The sequence below is a fragment of the Adiantum capillus-veneris genome, chromosome 3, assembly GCF_014529385.1.
Source record: "Adiantum capillus-veneris isolate H3 chromosome 3, ASM1452938v2, whole genome shotgun sequence".
Taxonomy (NCBI): Eukaryota; Viridiplantae; Streptophyta; class Polypodiopsida; order Polypodiales; family Pteridaceae; genus Adiantum; species Adiantum capillus-veneris.
Window position 1 is genome coordinate 128,487,563 of NC_140933.1, and position 27,191 is coordinate 128,514,753.

General features: G+C 43.8%; 1 protein-coding gene across 1 annotated transcript in view; it reads left to right on the plus strand.

Annotated features, from left to right (window-relative positions):
• Window positions 1-9,802: 9,802 nt before the first annotated feature.
• LOC147461692 (protein S-acyltransferase 10-like) overlaps window positions 9,803-27,191 on the plus strand; it is a 45,319-nt gene continuing 27,930 nt past the window's right edge. The window contains exons 1-4 of the mRNA XM_086509166.1: window positions 9,803-9,958; window positions 10,031-10,136; window positions 19,121-19,195; window positions 19,344-19,418. Coding sequence (XP_086365292.1) covers window positions 9,946-9,958; window positions 10,031-10,136; window positions 19,121-19,195; window positions 19,344-19,418 — 269 coding nt within the window. The 5' untranslated portion in view covers window positions 9,803-9,945. The remainder of the gene's footprint in view (window positions 9,959-10,030; window positions 10,137-19,120; window positions 19,196-19,343; window positions 19,419-27,191) is intronic.

Sequence of the window (27,191 nt, forward strand, 5' to 3'; positions counted from 1 at the left end):
GTTCGAGGGCTGACTAGAGGCTATACCTAGAAGACCTTGTAGTTAAGCTACGATAAAAGGAATTTCTCATGAAATCATCGCCTGACTGATTACCTTTTCTTTGACCCCCCAAAGTCTTTTCACAGTGATTCAATTTTGATGTGTGTGCTTATTTTGTATGCCTTATGTTTTTTTCTTTTCAAGGAAAAGCGCCCACACTGGGAACCTCTAGGGCTCTAGTACCATAGGCGATACATGTGAGTGAAGTACCCAATCAAGCTGAGATTTCTCTTACTGCTTAAGATTTTACATTGTGGCACTTTGATTTTTTGTTTGTTCGTTTTCAACATTTTAATTTTGTAATTTTGGGGGGTCATATAACATTGATACACCTTCCCAGGCTCATCACACAAGTAAACTCCCTTTATAATACTTAAGCTAAAGGTCAATAGGGTCAAGCCCACTAGAAAGCCCTAGTACATTTCACACAATGCTGCCTAAATCGGATTAAGAACCTAAGTAACCATTGATTATTAGGAAGGCATTCCCCATGGTATTAAGAGAAGATCTCTAACACCTAACTTGGTCAAACTAGCTTAGTCGGACTGCTTGATTTTTAAATCTAGACAAGTGATTATGACAAAAAATTACATTGATTTAATGTTTGGTACTAAGCAAATGTGATGAATATTATGCTACCAATCACAATTAAAGCAGACAAACATAGATGCAAAAAAGATAAGGGGTAATGTTAATGGACAAGAAACACCTGTTTGTGTTGATGATCGCGCTTGATTTGAAAAGTGGATGAGAGAAGGATTCCATGAAGGTCCAAATCCTAACAACAACAACACGTTCCTGTACACACTAGGAAACACAAAGAATACCTCTAGGAGGCACATAAGTGGGAAAAAAGAACTTTGCTAATCACTCAACTCTAAAACAAAAACACTCCTATCGTACTAATCTTACCTACCCTCCATCACTCGACTGATGAGGATCAAAGGTTTTTTATGACATAGGTTTCTGTTTACCAGATGTGAATGTGTAGGTATGAGTCAATGTTTTGACTTTTATTGTGCATACTCGTTTGCTAATTGCTCTTGCTCTTTATTATTTTTGTTTTTTGTGAGTATAAGGCTTTATATATACATTCCCTAAGATTGGTGATTGAGAGGTCAGGGAAACAAGGTTGAGAGGGAAGCAAGTGAATGATGGATGTCAGCAAACACTCCCCCCTTCCTTGGGTAGATCATACCGTTTGAAATGACCTTGTCACCCTTTGAAACCAATTGTTCCAGTTGGTAATAGGTGGGGATTTTTGCCATTAGTTTTCTATTACCTTAGGTGCCTCGTCAAGTTGCAAGGGTGGTAAGGTACTCTCCCAGGATCGAACTTGAAGTGGTTCATCAGGTGATTCTTGAACATAGGGAGGTGTGGATTCCTTTGTAGCTTCATGGAGGTCCACTATTGTAGGTGGAGGCTGTGGAGAAGATTTTACCTCTATGGATGCATTATATGAGGAGCTAGAAGCTTCATGGGACTCCCCCCTTCCTGAGCTAGGTGGAACAAATCGTTCTTTCTTCGGTACCCAAACTAGCTCTGGAGCGGGTGTGTAGCATTCTGTGATTTTTTTCTTTCCTCGATCGTCGATTCGTTTTGGAGCTACGGGATTGGGCTCACATGGGTCAGGTGATAGGTAAGAACACAATCTACGTTTTGGCACCCAAATTTGATCATTTCCTTGATAGTAGCCTTGGGCTTCCAATAGTCGTTTAGGAATCCAACGCCACGTTTTCTTACTTTTCTTGGAGCGAGTGGTACGTTTCCTACAAGGCTTTTGTTTTTTAGCATCCACCATGGTCGCTAAAGAAGCTTTAGGGACCCACTTGTATGTTTTCTTTGTTATATTAGGATGAGTCTTGTCAGAAGCTATATGCATTGCTTCTAGCATATTTAAAGGTACAGACATTTCATCCCCCTCAGGTGTTACCCAGGTCGTCCCCCTATTCCCCCAAGTGTCTATGGTTGCTGCTAGGTGGACCCAATCCACATTGTCCGACTCAGTCATCCCAGGTAGTACATCCATATAAGGAGAATCTTCCCCAACATCAGTGTCCGCTTTACACGTGTAACAATACTGCAATGGGGCCGAGTAAACTGTGGTGTTAGATCTATGATCAATTATAAACCTGTTTCCTAGAGGATGTGCTCGACCCGTAACAAGATCCACTCGAATGACAGAATCTTGGAACTGCAAGTAGACATGGTTTTTAGACCAGTCATGCACCATTTTTGCTTCCCTCATGAAAGGACGTCCTATGATCATCTCCGATGCCATAGTGTGTTTGGAGAAATCCATAACAATAAAGGTAATCCTTATTTTATGTCCAAAGACCTTGATCTTGAGATCTTCTAGCATCCCAATAGGTTTAACAATAGACCCATTGGCCATCTTCACTACTATGGTTGTGGTTGCAAGGTGAGGTCTTCCCATAGTTTCCCAGCAATTTTTAGTCACAATGCTAACCCCAGCGCCACCATCAAGGATTCCCTTCACAGTTAATCCCTTAGTAGTGATTGGTATAGTCGCATTGGATTCATCACCCTCAAACTATTGTCCCAACTTGTTAACAGGTATTTCTATAACAAGGTTCTCATCTAGGTTGGGTTGTGGATCTAAGTTTTCCTCCTCTATTGGCATCTCCCCAGCTCCATCCATCTGTGCAAATTGTGGTAGCCCAAACTTCAGTTCTCCATTGAGGAAGGCTCGAAGAGCTGAGACTAGCTCGGGGTCTTTATATAGTTTGGACATGATGGTGGTTCTAACTTCTGAAGACATGAAATCCATCAATTTGGCAATGTTTAACGGCACCTTTTGGCCTTGAGTCCCTTGACGTAGGGAATATGGGATCTCCATTTCTTCGATAGGATCAAGTAGTCCCTCTGTAAACATTCTTTCCATCAAGAAGTGAGTACGCCCACTTTCCCATGACTTTAAGTCACTTTCTTCTTGGATGACACTAGGTATGTCCAAGGGTCTATGGACTTGGTGAGGTTGTTGTTGCGTAGGGAACACGGTGTCTGTAATCTGGATCTTCCTAGGTGCTGGTTCTAGATCCCTTTGGGTATCTTCTACCAAACTCCTTAATTGCTTGACTTGCTCAATCTCCTCTGTAGGGTTTGGGTAAGTTCCTATCTTCTTTTTGGATCCTAGCCATTGTGGCTCATGAAGATCTTCCTTGTTGGTTTCTATGTTAGTGGTCGTTTTGGTCTCCATGGTTTCACTTGAATCAGAATCTTCTTCAGCGTCGTTCATATATACGGGGTCGTCACCAATCCCTATGTTGGTCTTTGAACTGGGGTCTGACTTTGCTGCTTTTTGCGATCTCTTTCTTCGTGTTTTCTTCTTTTTCTGAGATTGGGCAATTGATGCCGTATCTCTTTCCTCAAGAATATAATTTTGTTTTTGGAGCATCGATCGTGTGAGTACGTTTACTGGTACCACGGGTGTACTTGGTAATGGCTCCTCGGTAACTTCAATCAAGTTTAATGGCGTGATCTTCGGTGCATTTGGATTATTTGGACATTGGGCAATCAAATGATCTATGCCACATCGATTACACATGAGTATCGGCATTGTAGACATGCTCGCTTGATTGGTTTGCATTAGTGTGGCGTTCTTTTGTAGCCTAATAGGACACTCGGCTACACGATGTGGACCTCCACACTCATAGCATTGAAGAGGTGGTCTCTTAGCACTGTAGTTGATATTTTGGCCTCTTGCCGCAAGAGCAGCTACTTGATATACAGGTTTGACTTGTCCCCAATAGTCCTCCATGTAGTATTGTGGACTTTCTTCAAGCACATCCATCCCATAGGCGATATTAGGATCTATAGCTTCCTCATAGCCTTCCAAACAAGAAATAGATGACTCACAACCCACTTGATTCACATAAGTGATTCTCGGATGTGGTGGTTGCGGTCCTAGCACTGGAGGTGGTAAGGGTGTTGTTTGAACAACATTTTGGGCCCTAGGGACCATGTGTTGTGCTGTTTGTTCAAGAGGTGGGGCCGGCATCAAGGCAGGCACTCGAGGTGTGTCTGTCCATGCTAAGGTTGGTCTATTGGCCATCGCACGCTTAAATACTATGCAATCCTTAGCTTGATGACCATACCTCCCACATGCATTGCAGTTCCCATTGAATTTTACTCTAAAAGTAGGGCATTCACTGGTACTATGCGGTCCATAGCATACTGAGCACCATTGCTGCTCCCTTCTTGGATACATATGATTGTTTTGCAGAGCACGATTGTCTCTAAGACTCTCTTGAATAGCTTTGGTGAGATCTGCTAAAGTCATCTCAGATATCTTTGGCTCCTTAGCAATAGGCTTTAGGGTCATTGGCTGATGCCTTGATGGTTGCGAGCTAATAGATTTAGGCTCAACAGACACTCTTTCTCCTTGAATCATTAAATTATCCTCCAATTGGATCGCATTGGTGGTGACTGCTTCCCAAGTGGTGATATCTCTAATGACTAGGCCATTGTAGATATCCTCATGTCGTAACCCCCTAATGAATCTATCAAGCAATTGGTTATTGTTGAAGCGCTCATTTGGATTACAACGAGAATTCAAATGCTTCAAGCGACTTATAAAGTCTCTCACCGACTCTCCTTCCTCTCGTTGGGCTTTCTGGAGGTGAGAGGCTACACCCCAAAGCACTCCCTCTCGTATGTATTCCTTTAAGAACAGTCTCCTAAGAGTAGGGTAAATCGTTTTTTCTTCCACCCTTAGGGTTCTATACCAATCCCCAGCCTTTCCACTTAAGGTTAGGCTTAAAGCGTTGCTCTTATGTAGGTCATTGTGTTCTCCTAGAGAATCGCATATTTGTTCAAACACTTTGATATGCTTTCTCACATCCCCGTCTCCACTAAATTTTTGTGTGAGCTTGGCTATTTGTACTGCCTTACTTCTAGGCTCTCTATCAGGCGTGTTATGCATATTCTCAGCAATAGATCGACCAATAGCTTGAGCAAATGTTGCCAAGTCACCTAAGTGAGCAGGCACCGTGGGTGAAGGTGCTCCAGAGACTACATGTGGAGTAGGTATTGGCATTGGGCTTGGCGCATAGGAAGCCCTTGGGTTCCACGTTGGGTACGATGTTGTGCCATGTGGTGGTCCATAGTTCATATGAGTGGCCCTAGGCATAGCAGACGTCGGATGTGACATGCTAATGCTAGCCGGTATAGTCCCATGGAAATAAGAACTTGTGTATTGTGGTTGTGGAGCATAGGTAGTTGAAACAATGGGAGGGGTAGGAACTACATGAGTACGTGGACCCATAGGTGCATACGATTGGTTCGCACTTGTAGGTACTATTGCAGGCATTGAGCTACCATGTAGCGGTGCTTTACTAACAAACGAGGTCCATGGTGTGTTTCTTGGCATGCCCATCATTGGGGTAGGCATGGTAGCCATGGTGTCATCCAGGGAAAGATGAGCTAGACTTGGAAAAGTAAAGCTATCACTTGTGGGCTCAGATTGCATTGAGACCCCTTGCGAAACAACATATGGGGGATCGATGGGACTCACTGGGGGAGTCTCCATTTGTGATAGAGTGGGTTGTTTCCCTTTGCCCGTGTCTAAAAATTGCATAGGACCCGTCGAAGGTATGTTTATTCCTCGATTTTTCCTCTCGGATTGGATAATCCTATGGATGACATTGCAGATCATGTGTTGTTGTTCCTCCAGACTAGTGGCACTAGATGTGGATTGTACAACTTCTAACCAACCCACATATGTGTAGCCTATGTATAGGTCGGTCAAAGTCTCCGTGTGTAGGTCATATTCCCAATTTTCATTGAGAAATACCCCGTCCAAACTTGGTGTACTAGAGGGTTGCCGTGAGGTGGCTGCAATGTTGCTTCCCGTGTTTTGACTTTTAGTCACCGCTACCTTAGAGGCGACTTTGGAAGGTGGTAGCTCGGTAGGGCCCTCATTAAATGAGGTAGGTAGAATGTCCACGTGGACACTCTGAGGGAGTGTGGGGTCTACAGGAGATGTGAATGGTGATTCTACTTCCCCACCCCCTTCGTTTACTTCACTAGCTGTAGGTTCAGAGCGCGTAGCTCTATTAAAAGTTTTCATCAAACGGCTAAAAACACTAGTTCCAGGTTTTTGGGCCCAGCTAGGTACGCTTTCATTTGTTCCCCCATGGCTTTGTGTAAGATGCTCTTCCATAATATCGTAGTCAGAGGAAGAGTCGCTAGCCGCTATATTTGGGTCTTGGGTTGCACTACCTTGGGTCCGATAGCGAGTACCCCCGTAAATCGAAGCACTAGCTAGTTGTTCGGACTCTAGCACACGACCAGAGCGTAGATACATGTGCTTTGGGTGCCCTACAAGTGTCGGCAAGTACCCTCAAAGGTTACTTGCTTTGTTTTGTGGGTGTTTTGCACCCCGTTTTCTACTTGATTTTTTCTTGTTTTTGATGTTTTTTTAATGTTTGATTTTTTTGATTGAAGTGTGTGATAGCTTGAAACGAGCGTATCACTTAAAGGGTCAATGTGTGCTTTAGAGCACAATTTTCGGGCATCTGACGTTCCGTTGGTCCTCAAAAATCAATTTTTAGCTACGTGTGAAGCTAAAATTCGTTTTTTTTTAAAGGCGACTGAGGCCTAGGCCTGAGCGTGAGCTTGGGCTTGGGTCTGGGAGATATTCCCAATCCGGTCCTACCTTTAAATTTTTTTATTTTTTTTATTTTTTTAATTTTTAATTTTTTTTAAAAAGGATAAGGCCGCCGCGGCCTGCGCGAGAGCATACACACTCTCTCTCTACCTACTTCTAACTAATACACCTACTCTTACACACTAACACACTCTATTAACTCTCACTAATCTACTTCCTACTTACTGTACACAGAAAACTAACTACCTTAATACACAGAGAATAAACACAGAACCTTTGAAATCTCTATTAACAAAGAAAACTAACTACCTTAATACACAAAGAATAAACACAGAACCTTTGAAAACTCCATTAATAAAAAAAACACACAGTATAACACCAAATCCCTCTTCTCAACACACACACACACACATACACACACACACACACACACTCCTTCCTTACCTTTCCTACAATAGAAATTGCACCACGGAGAAGCACAGAGTGCTACTCGAGCTTCATGTATGGCACTCCCCGGCAGCGACGCCAAAAATGTGCGCGTATGTCGCACGTGTCAATGCAAGGAACTTGTCGATACACCGTGTGCGAGCCACAAATGGCTCCAAGCACACAACAAGCCTAAACTAGTAAGCTCAAAGAAGGCGATGGTGTGTCACTCACCGCTCTACGTTTGCTTCGTGGAGGATTTCTCGCCGCGAAGAAGAAGGAGACGCTGCTACGCCGCGCTCAACCGCTTCACCGCTGTCGTGCCTTCGTAATGCTCGATCGCCCACACACTCCCTCTCTCTCCCTCTCTCACTCTCTCTCTCTCTCTCTCTCTCACACACACACACACACACACACACACACACACACAAAGAGATGAAGAAGAAGAAGAAGGAGATGGAGCAAGAGCACTCTTCAATTGCACAAATGAGAGAATGAGTGGATTTTAGGTTTAGTTGACTTTTATATGAGCTCGCCCCATTCACACTTGGGCGCCCATGCTTAGCCAACTAATCCCTTGAATGTTCCAGTTAGAGTGCGCCTCTCATCGGCGATCACTCTTACCCTTTTCCTATTATACCAACAAGCCCGGTACCTGACTCTACCAAATAAATAATACAATGTCCGCCGTAGGTTACAACGTCTTCGTAGGTGATAGGGTGTCCGTGAGTCGTGAGGGTTAACAGAGAGTTTTTGAGATCACCAACACATTTTCTCCACAAAGTTGAATGGGTTGTCAATCAAATTTTATGGCTGTTGTAGCACCATCTTTTTCTGGCCATAGGATAAGATACAAAAAATATCACATTTTCTTCATTCTATTGTCCTATTACTATATTTATGGAGGTACACTCATGGTTTCCACTAAGACTAAATTTCTTGATCCAATTTGGTTCTTCATATTATACATCACCATGGAAATTATGAAGAGCATTAAAAGTGTCTTACTAGGATAAATTTTAACGGAATCATGAAGCAAAAAAATTTCACGCATGAGAAAATTGGCTTCCACAATGTGGCCTTTACAATTTCTTTGAAACATGTCAATACAAGGAAAATCGTAAAGATATCACATGTGGTCTTTATATATGATATGTCTACAATGCTTTTCACTCAGGGTCCTTCATGGAGGATTTATGGTTGAGAGGAGCGGAAGTGGAAAGTAGTGTTCAAAGTTTTTTCGTTCACCAAAAACTTGGAAAACCTATGTCTGGAAAATGTTAGGAGTAATCTTGGAAAAACTATGTATGGAAAATGTTAGGGGTATATTGTTTTATTTGAAGGCCTTTATGCTCAATTTTTTAAAAATTTGAAAGTTTTCTCACCTCTTCACATTTTAAATTGAGAGGTAACTCTCAAAATTATAAGTTTGATTACACTGAACCTAGGAGGTTTGAAATTTAGAGGTAAATCTCAAAATTTTAAGTTTGATTACACTGAACCTAGGTGTTTTTAGCTCACTAGTGGCAACTCAGTGACAAACATGGGACAATGTCTGTCGTTTGATTGAGTTAGTGGACATAGGCCCTAGTTCACTCTCAATTCACCCCTAGTTCATCGACTCAGTACAATGTAGGAGATTGTCAATCGAATAGTTTAGAATGATGATTGTGGTTGGATCCAACTTTCCAATGCCTTACCTATAAGTGACATGGGAAGGGAGAGATGTCGATCCATGTGGCAGCCAAAAAAAGAGCTCCCTGGCTACGTGGCAAAGGGGTCAACCAAGGTAGCGAACCTAACCATCTTCCTGATCGCGAGTTCTTGAAAAGCAATGTGTCCACTAACGGTTAAAAGTTCAACAACCCCCCCCCCCCCCCCCCCCCCCCCCCCAATACTACGGTGATTTGATGCCCACGATCCCATTTCTCTTGCAAATCTCCCCCAACCATCCATCCCTTTGCTCTCGCCCTCCTCAGTCCTATGTCACACGGGGGTCTTGAATGATATCCTTGAGGTGGGATCAACGATGCTGAACACGAGCACAATTTTTGTGATAGCGGTATCTGTTGGATGGCGTTCGATTTGACTTTTTAGGGCCGAGTGTTCGCTTTATCATGTTGCGAAGCGGAGTGTTTGACAACCAAACCCACGTGGGCGCGTGGTTAGCACACCGAACTGCCAACGTGGAGGTTAACGGGTTCGAAACCTAGCGAAGGAATGGGTATGTCAACGCCATCGACATTTTGTGGGCTGGACATCCCCATCGAGATTTGCAAAAATCTTTGCCTACGGTCGATCCCATTGCTCAAGCTTCATTAAAGACCCCCTATGATATAGTGTTGTAAACTTGTGGCTCGCCTGTCACTTAGGCTTGGTGCAAGAGGGGACGATGGAAATCCTGGGCAAAATGTATATTTCCAAGTGGAAGAGAAATAAACTCGGACTCAAGTTCACATAAGCAAGAAGGAGACAACACAAAACTGCTTGTGTGGACCCTCCTCGTGTGTGCGTGGAGTCTACTTTTGCCTTTTTGGAGCTTGCATGGCAAACAAAGGGGAGCTTGGGTTGGGGGGGGGGGGGGGGGGGGGGGGGGGGGAGGGGTAGGGTGAAGAGATGGGGTGGAGGAAGAGAGAAGGATGTTGTTTCATTCCATGTGCCGCACCTTGTGAAAACCCAGCCTTATATAGACGAGGTGTCCAATGTGGATGGTCAAACCACCCAATCATACATAAAATCCGAGGGTCCCTAATTAAAGTCAACATTTTTAAAAGTGTGTTCATGGAGGGCAGGTTGGCTACGGGAGCTCGATGGTGTTACTGGCTTTTACGTGATTTGAGGGGCTCCAGATGAGGTTTTCAGGTGATTTCCGTTCGTACCCAAAGACGCTGTTTGTGACAATTCTTCTTTTCTGAGTCGTGTTGTTGGCCGCAGCTCTTCTGTCCCGATGGAAGACCAGATTGTTCTTGGTTGCGTTGCATCTTGTGTTGGTAGGGTTTATGCTTTGGCTAGACCCTCGTCGGATTCCACAGCAGCTATGGTAAGAGCATTTTTCTCTTTGTCGATTAGATCACACATGTGGGTTCTACTCTATAACCCCACCCCAACCAAAAATACACACATGCATGCCCCTCCGTGCGCACGCGTTGCGCGCACAATGCTGAATGCACCTATGTCCAGGTGAGATTCGATCACATATGTGGGTCCTATTTTATATCCCGCCCCCCAACACACACACACACACACATCACTTTTTCAATGGCTTACTTGCATAATAATGTCCCCGACTACTCATGCACCCTTTATATGGTATAACAATCTTGTACCTTTACATTATTACTTTTTTAGATAGCCACCTACTAGGTTCATCACCTCTTTTTGTGGTTTCTCAGGGGCTAATATCCTTGTGCTGGAATAAGTGATGATCTCGGTAGTGCCTGTCCCCTAATCATCTCTCTCTCCCTTAGCAGGTGACACTCCCCTAGAGATATTTTAATGGTCGCATTTTTTTGCTGAAGTCCTCCTCCCTATACTCTCTAGGTGCCTTGAAGTGTGACTCATTAATGAATCTCATCCCTTCTAGCATGACCTATCCCCTGTAATAAGCATGCTCATTCAAACTTGTTGTGATAAGTGGGACCTCACCCTTAGAAAAAGACTTGGGTAAAGGGGTTACATTTTTTTTTGGCCCATGTCCTTCTCTCTATATTCTCTGGGTGCCTTGAAGTGTGACCCTTCTCCTATCTCTAGTGTAACTCCCGGAGGTGATTAGACACCATCTTGAATTCTACCTGGCATGGCATTCATTTCTACACGTCTCCAGCCGAGGATGTTTGCCTTCGTATGTCGCCGACTTGTCGACCTGCTCTGCAAATCTGTAAAAAAAAACTCCTCTCTCTCTCTCTCTCTCTCTCTCTCTTCCCCTAGCCTTTGCGCAGGCTATTGTCACAAACTGCTGACGTGTCAAGTCATTGAAGAACGGAGCTACCGGCATAGCAATAGAAGGAGATGACTTGGTAGTTGTACGGATTCACAGAATTCACGTTGACAACTGTACCGAAAACCCGGATTTTGCACTGACATGATGACGTGGCAGATTGTACAGATTTCCGCATTTTGTCGTTGATTGTTGACGAGGCATTTGTACTGATTTTCGTGATTTACACTGACAGCTTTTGAGCATTGCTTTTGGATCAGATGCTTTTGAGTTTGAAGGCTTTTCATGGAAACTGCTTTTGGGCCTAGGGCCTTCAAATATGAGGCCATGGGCTCATTCTTTAGCATGCTTTTTGGTGAAGGTGCAGAGTCTGGAGTACCGGCTTGTACCGTGTTGATGGAATATAAAGAAATATCGAAAGGGGTGCCAAGGTTTGGGGCCAATACTCTCTGGAGTGGAATTCCACCACTCTGTGTCGCGTGTCGTCTCTCTCTTTCAGTTAGTTGTTATTGAAGTGCTAAGAGTCTGTTCAGTTTGTTCTTTTGTCTCGGGGGAGAGCTCAACGGCGCTGTTTGTGTGTCTTGTAAGATGCATATGTGAGCATTTGTGTTGCATTGTGATGTGCAAACTACTGAATATTCCTAATTGGATGATGGGTATGTAATTTTAGTGCATCAAGACACCTGTATAACAAACTTGGACACCCCAAGTCAAGATTCTACCGCGACACAACAGAGATTCACTTCAAAACGGTTCACAACTCACACTTAAGTTGACATGGTTCGGCGTAGTTCCGTGCCTAGAGATATTGGCCCAAAGATTGGCGTCCCTTTCGGTATTTCTTTTTGTATTAATCTGTGTTCAAAGTACAAGAGAGTGGGTAGGTGCTCACTCTCAGACTCTGCATCCAGATGCCCTGAGAAGTGAGACCCTGCCCACTTATTTATTGGTACAAGGGATGCCCAAAAGTAGAGCCCTAAACGCATTAAACTCAAAAGCTTTTAGTTTAAAAGCATCTGTCCCAAATGCATTTTAATTTAAAGCATCCAATCCCAAAAGCTTGCATAAAATTAGCCAACAGATTTTCAGGAAATCCGTACGCAATGCCACGTCAGCAGTTCCGCGTTTTGTGCCGCAAAATCCGGAAGTCCGCACAATTGGCCACGTCAGCACTGTGGGGGTCTGTACTGCTGTAGGTGTCAGAGTGTGTTCGGGGTCTGCTGCCACGTCACCAGTTTGTGACATACCCTCCTCTTGAAAGCATTGTAATCGCCCTCGATTATGCTTGCAAAACAGATAGAGGCCATAAATGGTCTTAGCAGACATTGACTGTTAGTATCGACGCACTAGGCACAACACATCTAGCACATGTACCAATCGACAGTCACATCATAGGACATCACATGACAAATCACATTAAAAAATCATTCCAAATCTCAGACCATGATTAATCGGCAACATATTTAGCAATCGCATGTAGATCCAGTCGGGACCTCATAAATGCTCGATTAACTACGAATCCATGTTGCAATCATATCTATATGAGACCGAAATGCTTCTGTCATTTCGTCTTTCGGTTCCTGCACTCAAACAAGTCAAGTACAAATCAATCAGTATCATTTTCTGGAATTCCAGTTCTTAAAGTCATACGGTAGAATACTGTCAGCCCAGCAGTATCCCTGAAACCCAAAGAGACATTAGTGACTCTACATAAAAAATCGGGGCAATCTGTTGACAAAAGAGTGGAGTGACTCCCCTCTTGTACAAACCCGCTGCACTAGATTCTCCCATGCTGAAATAGGTGTCAACTCTGTGATGTGGCTGCCCAGTATACACACACATCCTCTTGCAATGGAACCCCCTAGCTGGCTTGCTGACGTGGTTGGCTGTACGGCAGCCCCGAAAAATGCGCTTTGATTGACACGTGGCAGGCTGTACGGACGCCCGGAATTTGCGGCAGGATTTACGGCAGCAAAACGCAGGGCAGAATTTTGCGTGGGCTTTTGCTTTTAGCAGGCTACGCAATTGGAGAGAGAGCTCTTTTGCTTTATTTTCCGAGAGAGAGAGAGAGAGAGAGAGAGAGAGAGAGAGAGAGAGAGAGAGAGAGAGAGAGAGAGAGAGAGAGAGAGAGAGAGAGAGAGGGCTTTTGCTTTATTTTAAAAGCTTTTGATTTTCAGCTTTTGGGGCTCTGCTTTTAGCATCCCTTGTAAACCTTTATATTGGTGGTTTGGGCTCACTTCTCAGAGCATCTGGACGTAGGACGTAGAGTCTGAGAGTGAGTCCCGACCACTCTTGTGTACTTTGAGTTGCAGATTAATACAAAAAGAAATACCGAAAGGGACGCCAGTCTCTTTGGGGCCAATATCTCTAGGCACGGAACTCCACCGGGCCAGTGTCGAATCAATTGTGAACTATGAACTGTTTTGAAGTGATTATTTGTTGTGTTGCGGTGGATTCTCGACTTGGAGTATCCAAGTCTGTTACAGTGGTATCAAAGCACGGCCGATTTCTTTTCTACGAGAAATCCGATCCTTTTTACGCAGCACTTATGGCTTCAGGCAGAGATTAGTCGACTTCCTCTGCGTCCAGAGATGCGAAAATAGATCACAACGAAGATTCACGCGAGGAGTATGGCTCGCCCCGGCCTACTCAGGCGGAGCTCGAAGAGATGGAGTGTCGACGATTGATTGGCGATGCAACAAAGATGATGCTTAATTTTGCGAAGGATTTAAAATTAGCAAAATATATGAGCCAAACTTCTTCCGATGAGGTGCACACACAGTGGCAGCATACCACAAAGCCACCCCTCAAACCTGCTCTCAAGAAACCTCCTACTTTGAGGATGTACACAGAGCAAGAATTAGAAGAGGTGGTTGATGCACGAATTGCTCTGGCTTTTGACGTGCAAAACAAAGCTAAAAAGCACGACAAAATGCAGAAGAAAGGCGCCGACTTCCCGGGTTATTTGGGTCGTGAGTCTACTTTTAAATCGGCAAGAAAGCAGAAGAAGCGTGTTCGATTTGAAGGAGTACCCAGCTCTTCTTCTTCTTCTTCGAGTTCTTCTAGCTCCTCTGACTCGAGCGAAGAAGACAGAAAAGGCAAAAAGCGAAGCAAAAAGTGTCACAAAGTGATGACGTGGCTGCCCTAGCTGGGAAAACCCTAAACCTAAATGCAGGGAAAATCGAAACCATAATGAGCAGGCTGCGGAATTTCCGGATTACACGCTGGTGGCATGACACGTGGCAGCAGTACGGACGTCTGGGATTTGCGGCGTGAATTGCGCTAGCTGTACGACAGCTTTTTGGCATTGCTTTTTCTACGCATTGCTGAGAGGGAGATAGAGAACCTATTTGCTTTATTTTATTAAAGCGTAAGAAGAAGAGAGAGAAAGAGCCTTGCTTTTTTTTTATGAAGGCTTTTTAGAACCCAAGCTTTTGAGCTTTTGATTTTCAGCTTTTGGGGCTCTGCTTTTGGCAACCCTTGTAACTTTAAATAAGTGAGCAGGCCTCTCACAACGCAGAGCATCTGGACGCAGATTGCTTCAACCCATACAAAGCCTTCTCACATCTGTACACTTTGTCCTCTTGTCCTTTTATGACAAAACCGCGAGGCTACGTTACATAAACTTCCTCAAATATATCACCATTCAAGAAAGCAGTAACAATGTCTGATTGATGTACATCCCAACCAAAATGAGCTGCCAATGCACATAGAAAACACACAGTAGTCATACGACAAGTGGGAGCAAAAGTCTCTTCATAATCTATGCCTTTTTGTTGTGCATAACCCTTTGCAACAAGTCGAGCCTTATGGCGATCGGTCTCACCATCCGGCTTGCGTTTCAACTTGTAAACCCACTTCGTACCAATGGCCTTTTTGCCAGGAGGCAAATCACATAAAGTCCATGTGTCATTTTCTCTAAGTGCATCATATTCTGATTGCATGGCAGCCATCCAATTTTCTAAATTCTGTGCTTCATCAAAAGACAGAGGTTCCTCAACATCATGTAAGCTAGACACAGCCAAAGCATAACAATCTGATGCATAAGATGCATGGCGAGAGCCTGAACGAGTACGACTAGACAAAGGTGCATCCAATTTACTGTCACGCAATGTATGCACCAGCCATTTTGGCATACCTCTAGCTTGCTCATTTTCAGCCCTTTCCTCATCAAGTATATCATGTACATCTGCATCAGTAATAGGCTGATTTGTAACATTTTCTGAAACACCCATAGGTTGTACATTTTCCTCATTGGAATTTACATTCGAACTTCTACCACTGAAAAGAGGCAACAAAGTGTCATAAATGTCCTGTGAGCTTACATTACTGTCTCTAGTACATGACAGCAAGGGCTCAATAGAATCTTCCACAAACACTACATCCCGTGAAACCAGAATACGCTTTGTTTGCGGATGATAAAACCTGTAATCTTTGCTTTTAGCACTATAACCAACAAAAATACATTTGATAGCCTTATCATCCAATTTTCTGCGCTGTGTTTGTGGCACCAAAGCATATGCCAAACAACCAAAAACACGCATGTGCTCAATAGAAGGCTTTCTATCATGCCATGCTTCATATGGAGTAATAGACTGCAAAGCTTTCGTAGGACACTTATTTAGTACATAAGTGGCACACATGATGGCCTCAAGCCAAAAAGAATGCGGCAAAGCTTGACTTTTGACCATAAATCGTGCCATTTCCGTAAGTGAACTGTTTTTCCTCTCAGCAAGACTATTTATTGAGGTGCATAAGGCATTGTACATTGGTGTTTTATCCCATGACTAGCCAGAAATGTATTAAATTCATGAAACATATACTCCCCCCTCGATCGAAACGGAGGGTGCCCATAGTACATTTTGATACATTTTCAGACATAGCAAGAAATTGTTTGAAGCACATAAAAACTTCGGACTTCGCTTTAAGCGGAAATACCCATGCATGCCTGGAGTAATCATCAATGAAAGTCACGAAGTAAAGACAAGGACTGAGTTTGCATGGGCCCACAAATATCACTATGCACAAGCTGCAACCTGCATGTGGTCCTAATTGAACCATCCTTTGGAAACTTCGAACGCTACATCTTACCCAAAATACAGCCTTCACAAACATGTTTGACAGGTGCTTCAAGAGGCGGCAAAGAAGCAACCATATCAGATTTCTGCAAACGCAACAAACTGGCAAAATTCAGATGACCAAAACGTGCATGCCAAAGTTTTGCATCTGAAATAATCCTTGAATCTGCAACTGCATTGGCAAAATTTTGTCCACATATGTCATACAAAGTGAGCCTATACAGCCCACGACACAAAAGCCCAGATGCAACAATTTCATTACCAAAACTGAGATCACGAACTGTACATCTGTCTTCCACAAATTTGACTACAAGTCCAAGTCTAGCAAGTGCAGATACAGACAAAAGATTCTTCTTGATCCCAGGTACATAAAGTGCATCAACAAGTGTAAAAGAACTGCCATTTGCAGCAGTAAGCACAACAAGTGTAAAAGAACTGCCATTTGCAGCAGTAAGCACAATCTTTCCAACTCCCCGAACCGGATAAGAGGCATTGCTGGCACAAGTGACTGAATTTCCATGAGGGACAAACTCGAGAGAGGTTAACAATTCACGATGTGAGGTAATGTGCTTTGTAGCACCACTGTCGAAATACCACACATGTGAATCTGCAACAACTGACATGCATGCATCATGGACAACAGGATTGTAAGTGCACTCTGCACTAAAAGCCCATTCTGCATCAACATCAGCATCGCAGTCTCCTTTCACAGAAGACTCAACAATGACTGCATTTGTAGTGGAACCAACATTTGCAGTGGAACCACCCTCTTTCTTCTTAGCCTCTTTGGCTTTCAACCTAGAACAGTGCTTGATCAAGTGATCATTAGCTTTACAATAATGGCAATGCATCTTCTTTTTGTCCTTATCACCAGAATTTCCAGACGAATTGCTGCCAGCAGAAGCATTAAGAACAAAATTTTTGCCACTCGCAGCAGAACCATAAGAAGTGGCTGCATTGTTGTTACCACCCTTTCTTTGAGAAGCAATAAAAGCCTGTTCAATCGCACGTTGCCTAGTCCTGTTTTTTCTAGAAAGTGACTCTTGCAACAGCAATGTGCATAATGCATCAAACTTGACAACTTCAGGATTTCCTTGGGTCATAAGTCTCCAACTACTAGCAAAAGTTTGGTAAGAATATGGTAAGGCATCAAGAACAGTATGCACAAGGGAACTGTCTGAAATGACTGCACGTGCAGAAATAAGTTGCTCATTGATATCCTTAACACTAGCAAGGAAAGTGTCCATATCATCTTCCTCATGCATAATCTTCGACTCCAACTCTTTACGTAGCAAAGCAATTTTAGCGTCATTGTGACTTGCATAAAGACCAGCCAAAATATCCCAAGCTTGTTTTGCAGATTTTGCTGAACGAATGTGAGGAACAATGGTGCGCTTCACAGACAACGCAATCAATGCATGAGCCTGCGCATCCTTTACATCCGAACGAGATTATTCTGCCGTAGGCAAAACAACTCTAATAGCAGCAATTCTTGCAGCAAGACGTGCAACATTCTCAACATCGCCTGTATCCTCAGAACCAGGACGTACATCAATGCCCTGCACAATATTCCAGACGCCCTTTGACACTAGAACATGTTGCACAATATTCCAAACGCCCTTTGACACTAGAACATGTTGCATCATGTAAGCCCACATAGGGTAATTGTCCCCATCCAACCTGTCCTCAGCAGCAAACATCTTGAACACATCTGTGTTATTGTCAGCCATGGTAAATGCTGCACTTGATGTGAAAACTGCCCGAAAAGAGGAGAAACGAACGAGAACAACACGTGCTATATAGCACAAACCGTAGAAGACTGTAAGACACCTGTTATGCAAAAAACGGCACTGACAGAAATTCTGCACAAAATGACGAAATTGCTTGTGCAGGCCTGCCTGTAGTGGAAACAGTGGCCTCAGCAGACAATGCTCTACAAGCTCTCTCGAACCTGCGACGCTCGCCAAAGCTCACAGAAATCGGAGAAAGTGAGCAGGCATGTGCTGGAGCTGCTAGCGACTGAGCCCGGGAGGACGCAACTTGCTCCGATACCAATTGTTGGAATTAGGGTTGCAGAGAAACGCACACATCTTGGAGAAGACGAAGGAAGCTCAAGGCACGCAACTGAGAGTGTATTACTTAGTGTACAATGGAAAGATGGATAGCCCTAGAGTGATGGGCGTAATACAATGCATGGGGGGAAAATCCTCCTAAAGAGGGAAAAAAATGCCCCAACGGTCCTAATGTGTTCACACACATCACTACCACATGTATATGGTAACAGAGTGCATGTGATATGGAGTCGTGATGGCGCCCCTTAATAGTTCATATCGAAAGAATTACAGTTTTAATATACATGCAAGAAGGAGATATTGCATTATAAAGCAAGGAGTGGATGAAGATTTAAGAAGATTTTAAACTACTGTTGAACAATGTAAAACTAGCCTTTGCTTTTACAAGAAATGGGGAAAGATGGTCTGACCATTTTCCAACGCAAGGGTCAAAAAGACACCTTTAAGCAATGGTGGGTTTGTTTCTTGACATAAAAAGAGTTTACTTGGTTAGGACGTGCTCTGAACATTTTCTGACCTAATGGCTAGTTGAAGAAAGCCCCTTTAAAAACGTTGTTTGTGAAGATCATTTTAGAGAGTACCCTAGCCTTTTTAACTTCAGGGAAACAAAACCTGAGACCCTTTCCATCTTGCTTGTCTGTCCAGATTCCATGGTGTGGTGCTTCGTTACTTTTTTCTTTTCTGTGTCTTAGTATTTATTTTTATAATCACCCAATATTTTTTGGACAAGTTATTGGCGCATTATGTCGCTGATGTTTTGAGAATGATGTTAGATTGTCGAAGAATAACTGTCAGTGCAAATGTCACTCATATTGAGTGGGTTTGCACTTAGTCATATACCACTTTGAGTGCAAATATTATTAGTGGTGTCTTAGGTTTGTTTTTTCTTTTTGTTATATAATCTGTTCTTATCCTAGCTTCTTTGTTCATTTGTCAGGTACACATCTGCATATGCAATACTTTTGATTTTGACAGTTTCTCAGTATCTATATACTGCAGGTTCAGACCCAGGGTAAACAGAAAACCTGAGCCACTCTACTTGCACCATTGTGTATGGATTTAATAGTTTTCATCAGACCATCCACGTGTTAGCAACCATACTACATGATCCTACATCATATCATCTTGATCATGTTTATATTTGAAATCTTTGAGTGCAGGTATGTTGTAGATGTACTTAGAGATGACAACTCCATAACAAAAGACATGAAGAGTGCAAGGGACAACTCAACTGGGTACTCTCTTTAGTAACTTGTCCTTCTCTTTTGTTTTGAAGAAAAAGCTTAGGTTTGCCAACATTTATTCCCAATATTGTAAGGAACCTACAGGGTCAGCATGAACTTGTATAGCTTTTTAGGATAGGTTTCAAAAGAGCACTCTTTACTGTAGAATGTGCAGACAGTTTGAGTTTACGATCTAAGTGAAATACATGCTCATTACTAGTCGTCATAGTTATAGGTCAGTTACTTGAACATGCTTGAAGACGATACAATCTAGTGCATTGTTTGTAGCTCATGGGATTGGAGGTACCCTTTGCATCACTCGGGTTGTTCCCTTTGGTTTGCGCACGCTGATTAGGAATACCTAGAACGCAAAAAAGAAAACGCTCTAAATAATGAGTTGAGACCCCGTTTGAAGGGCTTGACCTAATTCTTAGCGGTTTGGGAGATACGACCAAAATAGTAGTTTTACGGCTTGATTGGCCCAGGCTTTAAACCTTGGCAACCATCCATTTTCTATCGAGCTCACCCTTCCTTTCCCAAATCCATTCCACAAACAACAACCCTTGAACTTGTGACTTCTAAAATCTTGCTCATTTTCTTTTGTTTTTTCTTGATCAACGCTTGCTTTTCCTCTTGATCAAAGCTCGCTCCTTGCTTCTTCTTGCTCGGAAAAACCCTTCAAGCTTGCTCTCAGGAACTTCTTCTCCCTTGTCAGGTGCTGCAAGAGAGAGGGTGAGAGAGAAATTCCTCCCTTCTTCCTCCTCTTGCTCGTCCGAAGCTTCTCGTTCGTCGTCCACTCATCACGACCAGATGATCGAGTGAGAGGGAGCAAGTGGGGGAAACCCTCCTCACCCTTCTTCCTTCTCACTTCTTCTTTTCCTTTTTTCCTTTCTTCTCTTCTTCTGCTTCCTATCCCTTCTTTCTTCTTCTTCTTTTCTTTCCTTAACCTTGTCCATCGTTTTCCTGTCTTCTTCTCCCTCCTTTCTTCTCTTCTTTTCCCTCTCCTTTCTCTCTTTCCCTTCTTCTCCTTCTTCTTGTCTTTTCTTGACACACCACCGAGCAGTTTGTGTTTGTGTGTTGCTATTGATTTCTCGTTGTTACAGGCTTGAGCACTCCAAGCGAGAAATCAATAGCAACACATGAACAGAAACTGCAAATAACTGAACTGAACTTCAATAGAGAGATAGACAGATAGAGAGAAGAGGAGAGCCTACACGGAACAGCGGAGTTCCGTCCCCAAAAACTGGCGCCCCTTTCGGTATTTCTTTATTATTACTTCGCCAAGGTACAGCTCTTGTGGTCCTCTTCTCCAAGACTCTTCGTCCAGATGCTCTCGAGAGTGAGGCCCCAAGGGTCCTTATAAGTAGTACAAGGGATGCCCAAAAGCAAAGCCCAAAGACATCAGCTCTAAAAGCACTTACACCCAAAAGCATCCGGTACCAAAAGCTAAAAAACTGCCCAACAGCAGCCAGCGAAGAACGCGGAAATCCGTATAGCTGTTCCGTCAGCACAACCAACACAATTTATAGAAATCTTGCCCAGAGTTCAAGCTTTTGATATTTAGGTTTTAGGCCCCTTGGCTGGTGCTCCATAAGTTGGTAGGGGTTAGGATTTTAATCTCTAACCCCTTAGGCTATTGGGCCCATCTTTTGGGTTCAATTCCTCGTCCCCTTGGCCAGCTCTTTCCAGTTGGGCATGCCATGTCATCACTTTGTCTTGCAAAACAGCCAAAGGAGAGAAACTTTCTTCAGTAGACACCGACTCTATGTACCCATGCACTAAACTTGCACAAATCCAGCCATAGTCACATGGGGACTGGGATAGGTCTCGGGGACGTGACGGATCTCGGGGACGGGGATGTGGCAAAACAGGGGATGGGGGAAGGGCCAGGTGACGTGTGTTAAAAAAGCATATACTAGACAACACTAAGAGCACAAGATTGCAAAGAAAAAGTGGGACGTGCCAGATCTCAGGGGCTGGAATGTGGCAAAACAGGGGATGAGGAAGGACCAGGTGACGTGTGTTAAAAAAGCATACACTAGACAACACTAAGAGCACAAGATTGCAAAGAAAAAGTGGGTTATGCAGTCATAATACCAAAATATCACATGCAGTAAGAACGTGGTGCGAGCGCGCCGTGCATGTTGACGCGGTGAAATTGTGATCAATCATCATCCTCAAAGGGCAAAAGGTAATGATTGACAAGTGAAGAGCGGATAAGTAGAGTCTAGTGGGCAACATTGGCATGTATGGAACCCTGATCCCTATCAAAATTCAAATCTGCTACCCCTTGCCCGAGTCCTGCTTGCTTGTGTCACTGGGTACGTGCGTCCCGGGATGCATCCCCTCTACACCCCATGTGAGGGACCCCTCTGCTATCCCGTCCCATCCCTGGGTCCCGTCTGACTGAATTGTCCAACTCTTCTACAAAGACATCAATCACTCATCAATCACATTTCTGTCGAGTGTCTGAGATACAAATCATGATCACTGTAACCATTTAGCAATCACATCTAGACTATGCTAATCTTTTCATGAATGGCTTGATCTACTAAATCTTGTCACTATCAGATTCATATCCTTTCTTTTCATATTGTCCAACTCTTCTACAAAGACATCAATCACTCATCAATCACATTTCTGTCGAGTGTCTGAGATACAAATCATGATCACTGTAACCATTTAGCAATCACATCTAGACTGTGCTAATCTTTTCACGAATGGCTTGATCTACTAAATCTTGTCACTATCAGATTCATATCCTTTCTTTTCATATTTCAACTAAGCAAATCAAGACAATACGCTCACATAGCATGCAATTCACAAAATCACACACTTGGTTCACATTGAACTCTGTGTTTCAATCTTTCAATCTAGCCATCTCATCTTGTCGAGAAATCTTGATGCACCTAGATCACCGTGCAGCCATCTCATCCTTTCGGAACTCTTGATGCACTCGCAACAGTATCCAGTCATCTCTTCAAGATAGAAATCTTGATGCACTAGAATCTCATTTAATTCTCATTCACTTAGTGAGCACATCGAGATCTTGCTGATCTCTAACACGTCTAGATGTACTAAGTTCAGATCATTCATCAGATTAAATGCTACAGACATTTCATTCTTCTCTACATGTGCCACAAAGTGATGACGTGCCATGGTCTAAAGGACAAAAGGGCCTTGAACCCTAGCAAAAGAGGCAAAAAAAGTTTACCAACTTACAGGACTCTTCCGAGTGGCCCATAAGGGGTTAGGTTTAAAAACCTAACCCAAAAGTTGTCCAACCTATTGTACCCCTAGCCGCGGGGCCTAAAACCTTCAAAATAAAAGCAAAGACCAAATTTGCGTAGCCAACTGATGAAGTGGAAAGCTGTACGGACGTCCGCGACTTGCGCTGCAAATTGCGTTGATAGTGTTGACGTGGCAGGCCGTACAGATAGCCCATGGGGGGCGCTAGCTTTTGGGACTCTAGATGCTTTTAGAACTTATGCTTTTCATGTAACTGCTTTTGGCAAGGCAAGGGGCCTTTAAAAGAGTACCCTGGTCTCTTCTTGATAGATTAGCTTGGAGCTTGCAAGAGAGAGAGGACCCTCAAACTTTGTACTTTGTGGAAGCTTAATAAATAAAGAAACACCGAGAAGGGGCGTTAGTCTTTGGGGCCAGTGCTTCTCGGCGCGGAACTCTGCCATGCCGTGTTGTCTCTCTCTCAGGTTTGTTTAGTTATTTCAGTTTCTCTCACTTGTGCTGCATTAGATTTTTGGCTTGGAGTGTCGAAGTCTATTACAGTGATATCAGAGCTGTAACCAGAGAGTGAAACCCTAACCGCTCTCTTGTACTTTGATGATTGATTAATACAAAAAGAAATATCGAAAGGGGCGCCAGTCTTTGGGGCCAATATCTCTAGGCACGGAACTCCGCCGGGCCAATGCAAATCTATTGTGATCTGTGAATTGTTTGAAGTGGTTATTTGGTGCTGTCGTGATTGATTCTTGACTTGGAGTGTCCAAGTCTGTTACAACAGTTTGGAGGTTGATAACTCTGATTTTCAGCCATGTTTGAGCTTCCCATGACTTTACCTAGGACCAAGGAGCTCATTTTCAGCATTGGAAGGCATCAGATGCGTGTTTACAGGGCTGTTTTGCTGCGTTTTCAGTGATACGCAGGTTTTGGCAGCCATGGAAATCTTCCCCTTTTGCATCTATTTGTTTACAGATGCATTACAAGTGAAGCGCAGAAGAGGGGGGGCGCTCGATTTATGCTGGTCGACAAAGAGAAGGGCATTATGGAAGAGGGTTCGTCTTCAGAGGACGGACAGGAAATTCCGCATGCTCGCTCTGCCAAAAAGTGGTCAAATTAGGGCTGATTTTTTGCTGCGTTTTTAGGGTTTGCAAGTATGAACCAAGATGAGATAGGGAGAGGTCTCACGGTGGTAGATTGGCCACTAGATCTCCTGCGGGAGTGATGTGGGTCTGCCAAGTGGCATGCTCCTTGCCGATTCTCTGAGGTGATTGTTTGGATTCTTTGACGCATTGATAAATCATCTTGAAATTTGAGCTTACTTGGTCGTGGGTAGTACGCTGCAATGTTGTGGAAATATGCTCGTTTGTAGAGGCAAGAGCCTCTTGCACAGGTAAAATGTTAAGGGTTAGGTTGCAAGATACTATGTGGTGAAGTTCAAGAACTATCCACCTATGGATGGAAAGTGGATGGAAGAGCATGAACTGTCAGAGTCACCAAATGTATTGCAGCTTTACCTTGAGGTCTTTGGGTTACAGCCTACTTATGCCCCAACCCAACATGTGCAAAGGAGGGATAATGATAGAGCTAGCACATCATATGTACATATGAATTCAGTGTAATAGATGGAAATGACAAAAGTATGAAGGTCTCATTAAGTCATTTGTATCTATGTGTTATGACCTTTCTTGCGGATACGTGCGATGATAAAAGAGTGCTAACAACACAAGATCATCAGTGGCATGTATTTATGGTATGCAATCGAGGACGTTTGCGATTTCAAGAGGGGTGCATGTCACGAGGACGTGGCAATTGCTAACCTTAGTTGTTGGTTTCTTTTCAATGATTTTTGTTTAATTTTTGAGACCCTCTTTTTGAAGTTGCAAATGGTCGGACATTGTATGGCCAATGTGAACGGTAGTTTCACCCACAGACGGGAAGTTGGTCGGCACTGTAACTCGTAAAGTAGAAGGATGTCTAGGCTCAGTTCAAGATCATGTAGGTCCCCTCGTCGCACGTAGCAAGTTGGTGGATACTAGGAAGTGAACTCAATACAGGTACAATGTCAAGGTGGGGTCACCAAAGGAAAGTACCTGACAGCTCAGCTACATTGCATTTTTGGATGCGGTCCCTGTGGGCATTGATGGTCAGATGACCAATGGGAGTCCAACGGAAGCATCCCCTAAAATTTAGGGAATTGCTGTTTTAGGCCATGAAATCTGTTTGCGTCATTAGCTTCAGAATGACAAGGGGAACATTTTATTACTCTGCTGCAAAGTCAACTGATGCACCAGTTAAGAGATTTTTAAACGAGAAGCCCAACGCGGAGAAATTGCATGTATGAGTGCCAAGTGACACTTTTTGGCCAATTTACGAAGTCTGGGAGAACAGAACTCGTAACCGACTTTTTGGAGCAGTTTTGGAGGCTGATAAATCCGATTTTCAGTCATTTCTCTCCATGTTTGAGCATCCGATGACTTTACCTAGGACCAAGGAACTCATTTTCAGCATTGAAAGGCATCAGATGCGTGTTTATAGGGCTGTTTTGTTGGGTTTTCAGTGATACGCAGGTTTTGGCAGCCATGGAAATCTTCCCCTTTTGCATCTATTTGTTCACAGATGCATTACAGGTGAAGCACAGAAGAGGGGGGGCGCTTGATTTATGCTGGGGGGATGCTTCATTGAGAATCTCACAGGTTAAGAGCTATGGAGTGCATGCTTTCCTCTCTATGTACAGTGTGGTGCTAGGAGTGATGACTTGCACACTACACACTGCTCTCTCTCTCCCCTACGTGCAGTTATGTGATGCCCCACAAGAGGGCTCTTCATTTGATTGATGTACAGCTGTGTGGTTTCATGCTTTTGTGCCGAGGCAAGAGCCTCCTTGAGCAAGAACAGGAGTAGCTAATTGCTACTCCAAAGCAGGCACCGGTGAGGGTCATAACCTCACCAAGAGGTGCGTTTTCAGTGCTGTGTATGCGCTATATTTTGACCGTTTTTCAGCCATACGGACTACACAACGCTATATTGTTTTTCAGCCATACAGACACGAGAACCCTTGGGAATAGTGCCCCATTGCTAGAGGGCCGTTCGGGGACTGTTTAGGGCTGAAAACAGGGCAAAAACCAATAAATACAACGAGCTGAATTTTCTGTTTTTGGGCAGAAATCAGAGGGTTTATGCCAGTGGAAGTGAATTCCAGCAGGGGAATTGGTTTCACGCAAGTTTTGGGGTTGTTATACTGCCGAACAGGTGGTATCTAGCTGGATACAGGTAAAGAATTCCCAGGACTCTACTTTGTAATTTACCCTCTCAAAGTATAAAGAAATACCGAAAGGGGCGCCAATTTTGGGGCCTAGACGTTGTCGGCATGTGCTCGGAGCATTCTAGCTACCGATCCGTGTGTGTGCTTAAGTGTTAATTCCCGTCGCAGGTTTCCTTTGCACGTTCTCTCTGTGTGATGTTAAAGTAAAGAATTTCGGGTGAAAGCCAAAGCCTACCGCCCCACGGGCCGATTTCAGGTGCATGGTCCGAAAAAGAAGTCCTAGCTCCCACTTTGCGGTCCGAACGAGAGAAGGTCGGGTTGTCTAGAGGCCTCACAAAGCTAGAAAGCTGCCACACATCTGAAACCCGCAGTCATACATAACCTCTCTCAAGCTACCAACTCAGCTCCATGTACAGAAGTATGGCTACTTCCAATCCTGTCGGAGGGGTCCTCCAACATGTTGAAGTCACCCCTAATGCACCATTGCTCTGCCTGCAGCAGAGACTCTACAATATCGGACCAAAACTCTGCACCTGCACTCACCACATTGGGTGCGTAGATGTTCAGGAAGCCCATGAGGCAACCCTGAACCTGCATAGTAATCCACTGAGCCCTGCCTGGCACAATAGACCCTCTGCTCACAATGGCCTGTTGCAAAGAATCCGCAATAGTCATACATACTATTGCGTGTCACAAACTGTTGACGTGTCAAAGCCCTAAAGAAGGGAGCCAACTTGCAGATGCCGGCCGAGGGACCTAAACCCTAAGAGGAACAAGTAACAGAAGAAGAAGTCCTACCAACTTATGGGGACCCCGTCCGATGGGGCCCCAAGTGACATAAAGGAAATAAAGCAGGACACACACACACACACAAGAACTTGCGAAGCAGGTTGATAACGTGGCAAAACTGTACGGATTTCCGCTTTTCACGTTGGCAGTGCTGACGTGGCAGGACTGTACGGATTTCCGTAAATTGCACTGGCAGTTTTTTTGGCGTTGCTTTTGGACCATATGCTTTTGAGTTTGAAGGCTTTTCACTGTAATTGCTTTTTAGGCCAAGGGCCTTTAAATATGAGGTTAGGGCTCATTCTCTAGCATGCTTCCTGGAGAAGGTGCAGAGCCTGGAGTACCGGCTTGTACTAAGTTGATGCAGTATAAAGAAATACCAAAAGGGGCACCAAGGTTTAGGGCCAATACTTTCTGGGATGGAAGTCCGCCATTCCGTGTCGCGTGTTGTCTCTCTCTCTCTCTCTCTCTCTTTCTCAGTTCAATTGTTAATGAAG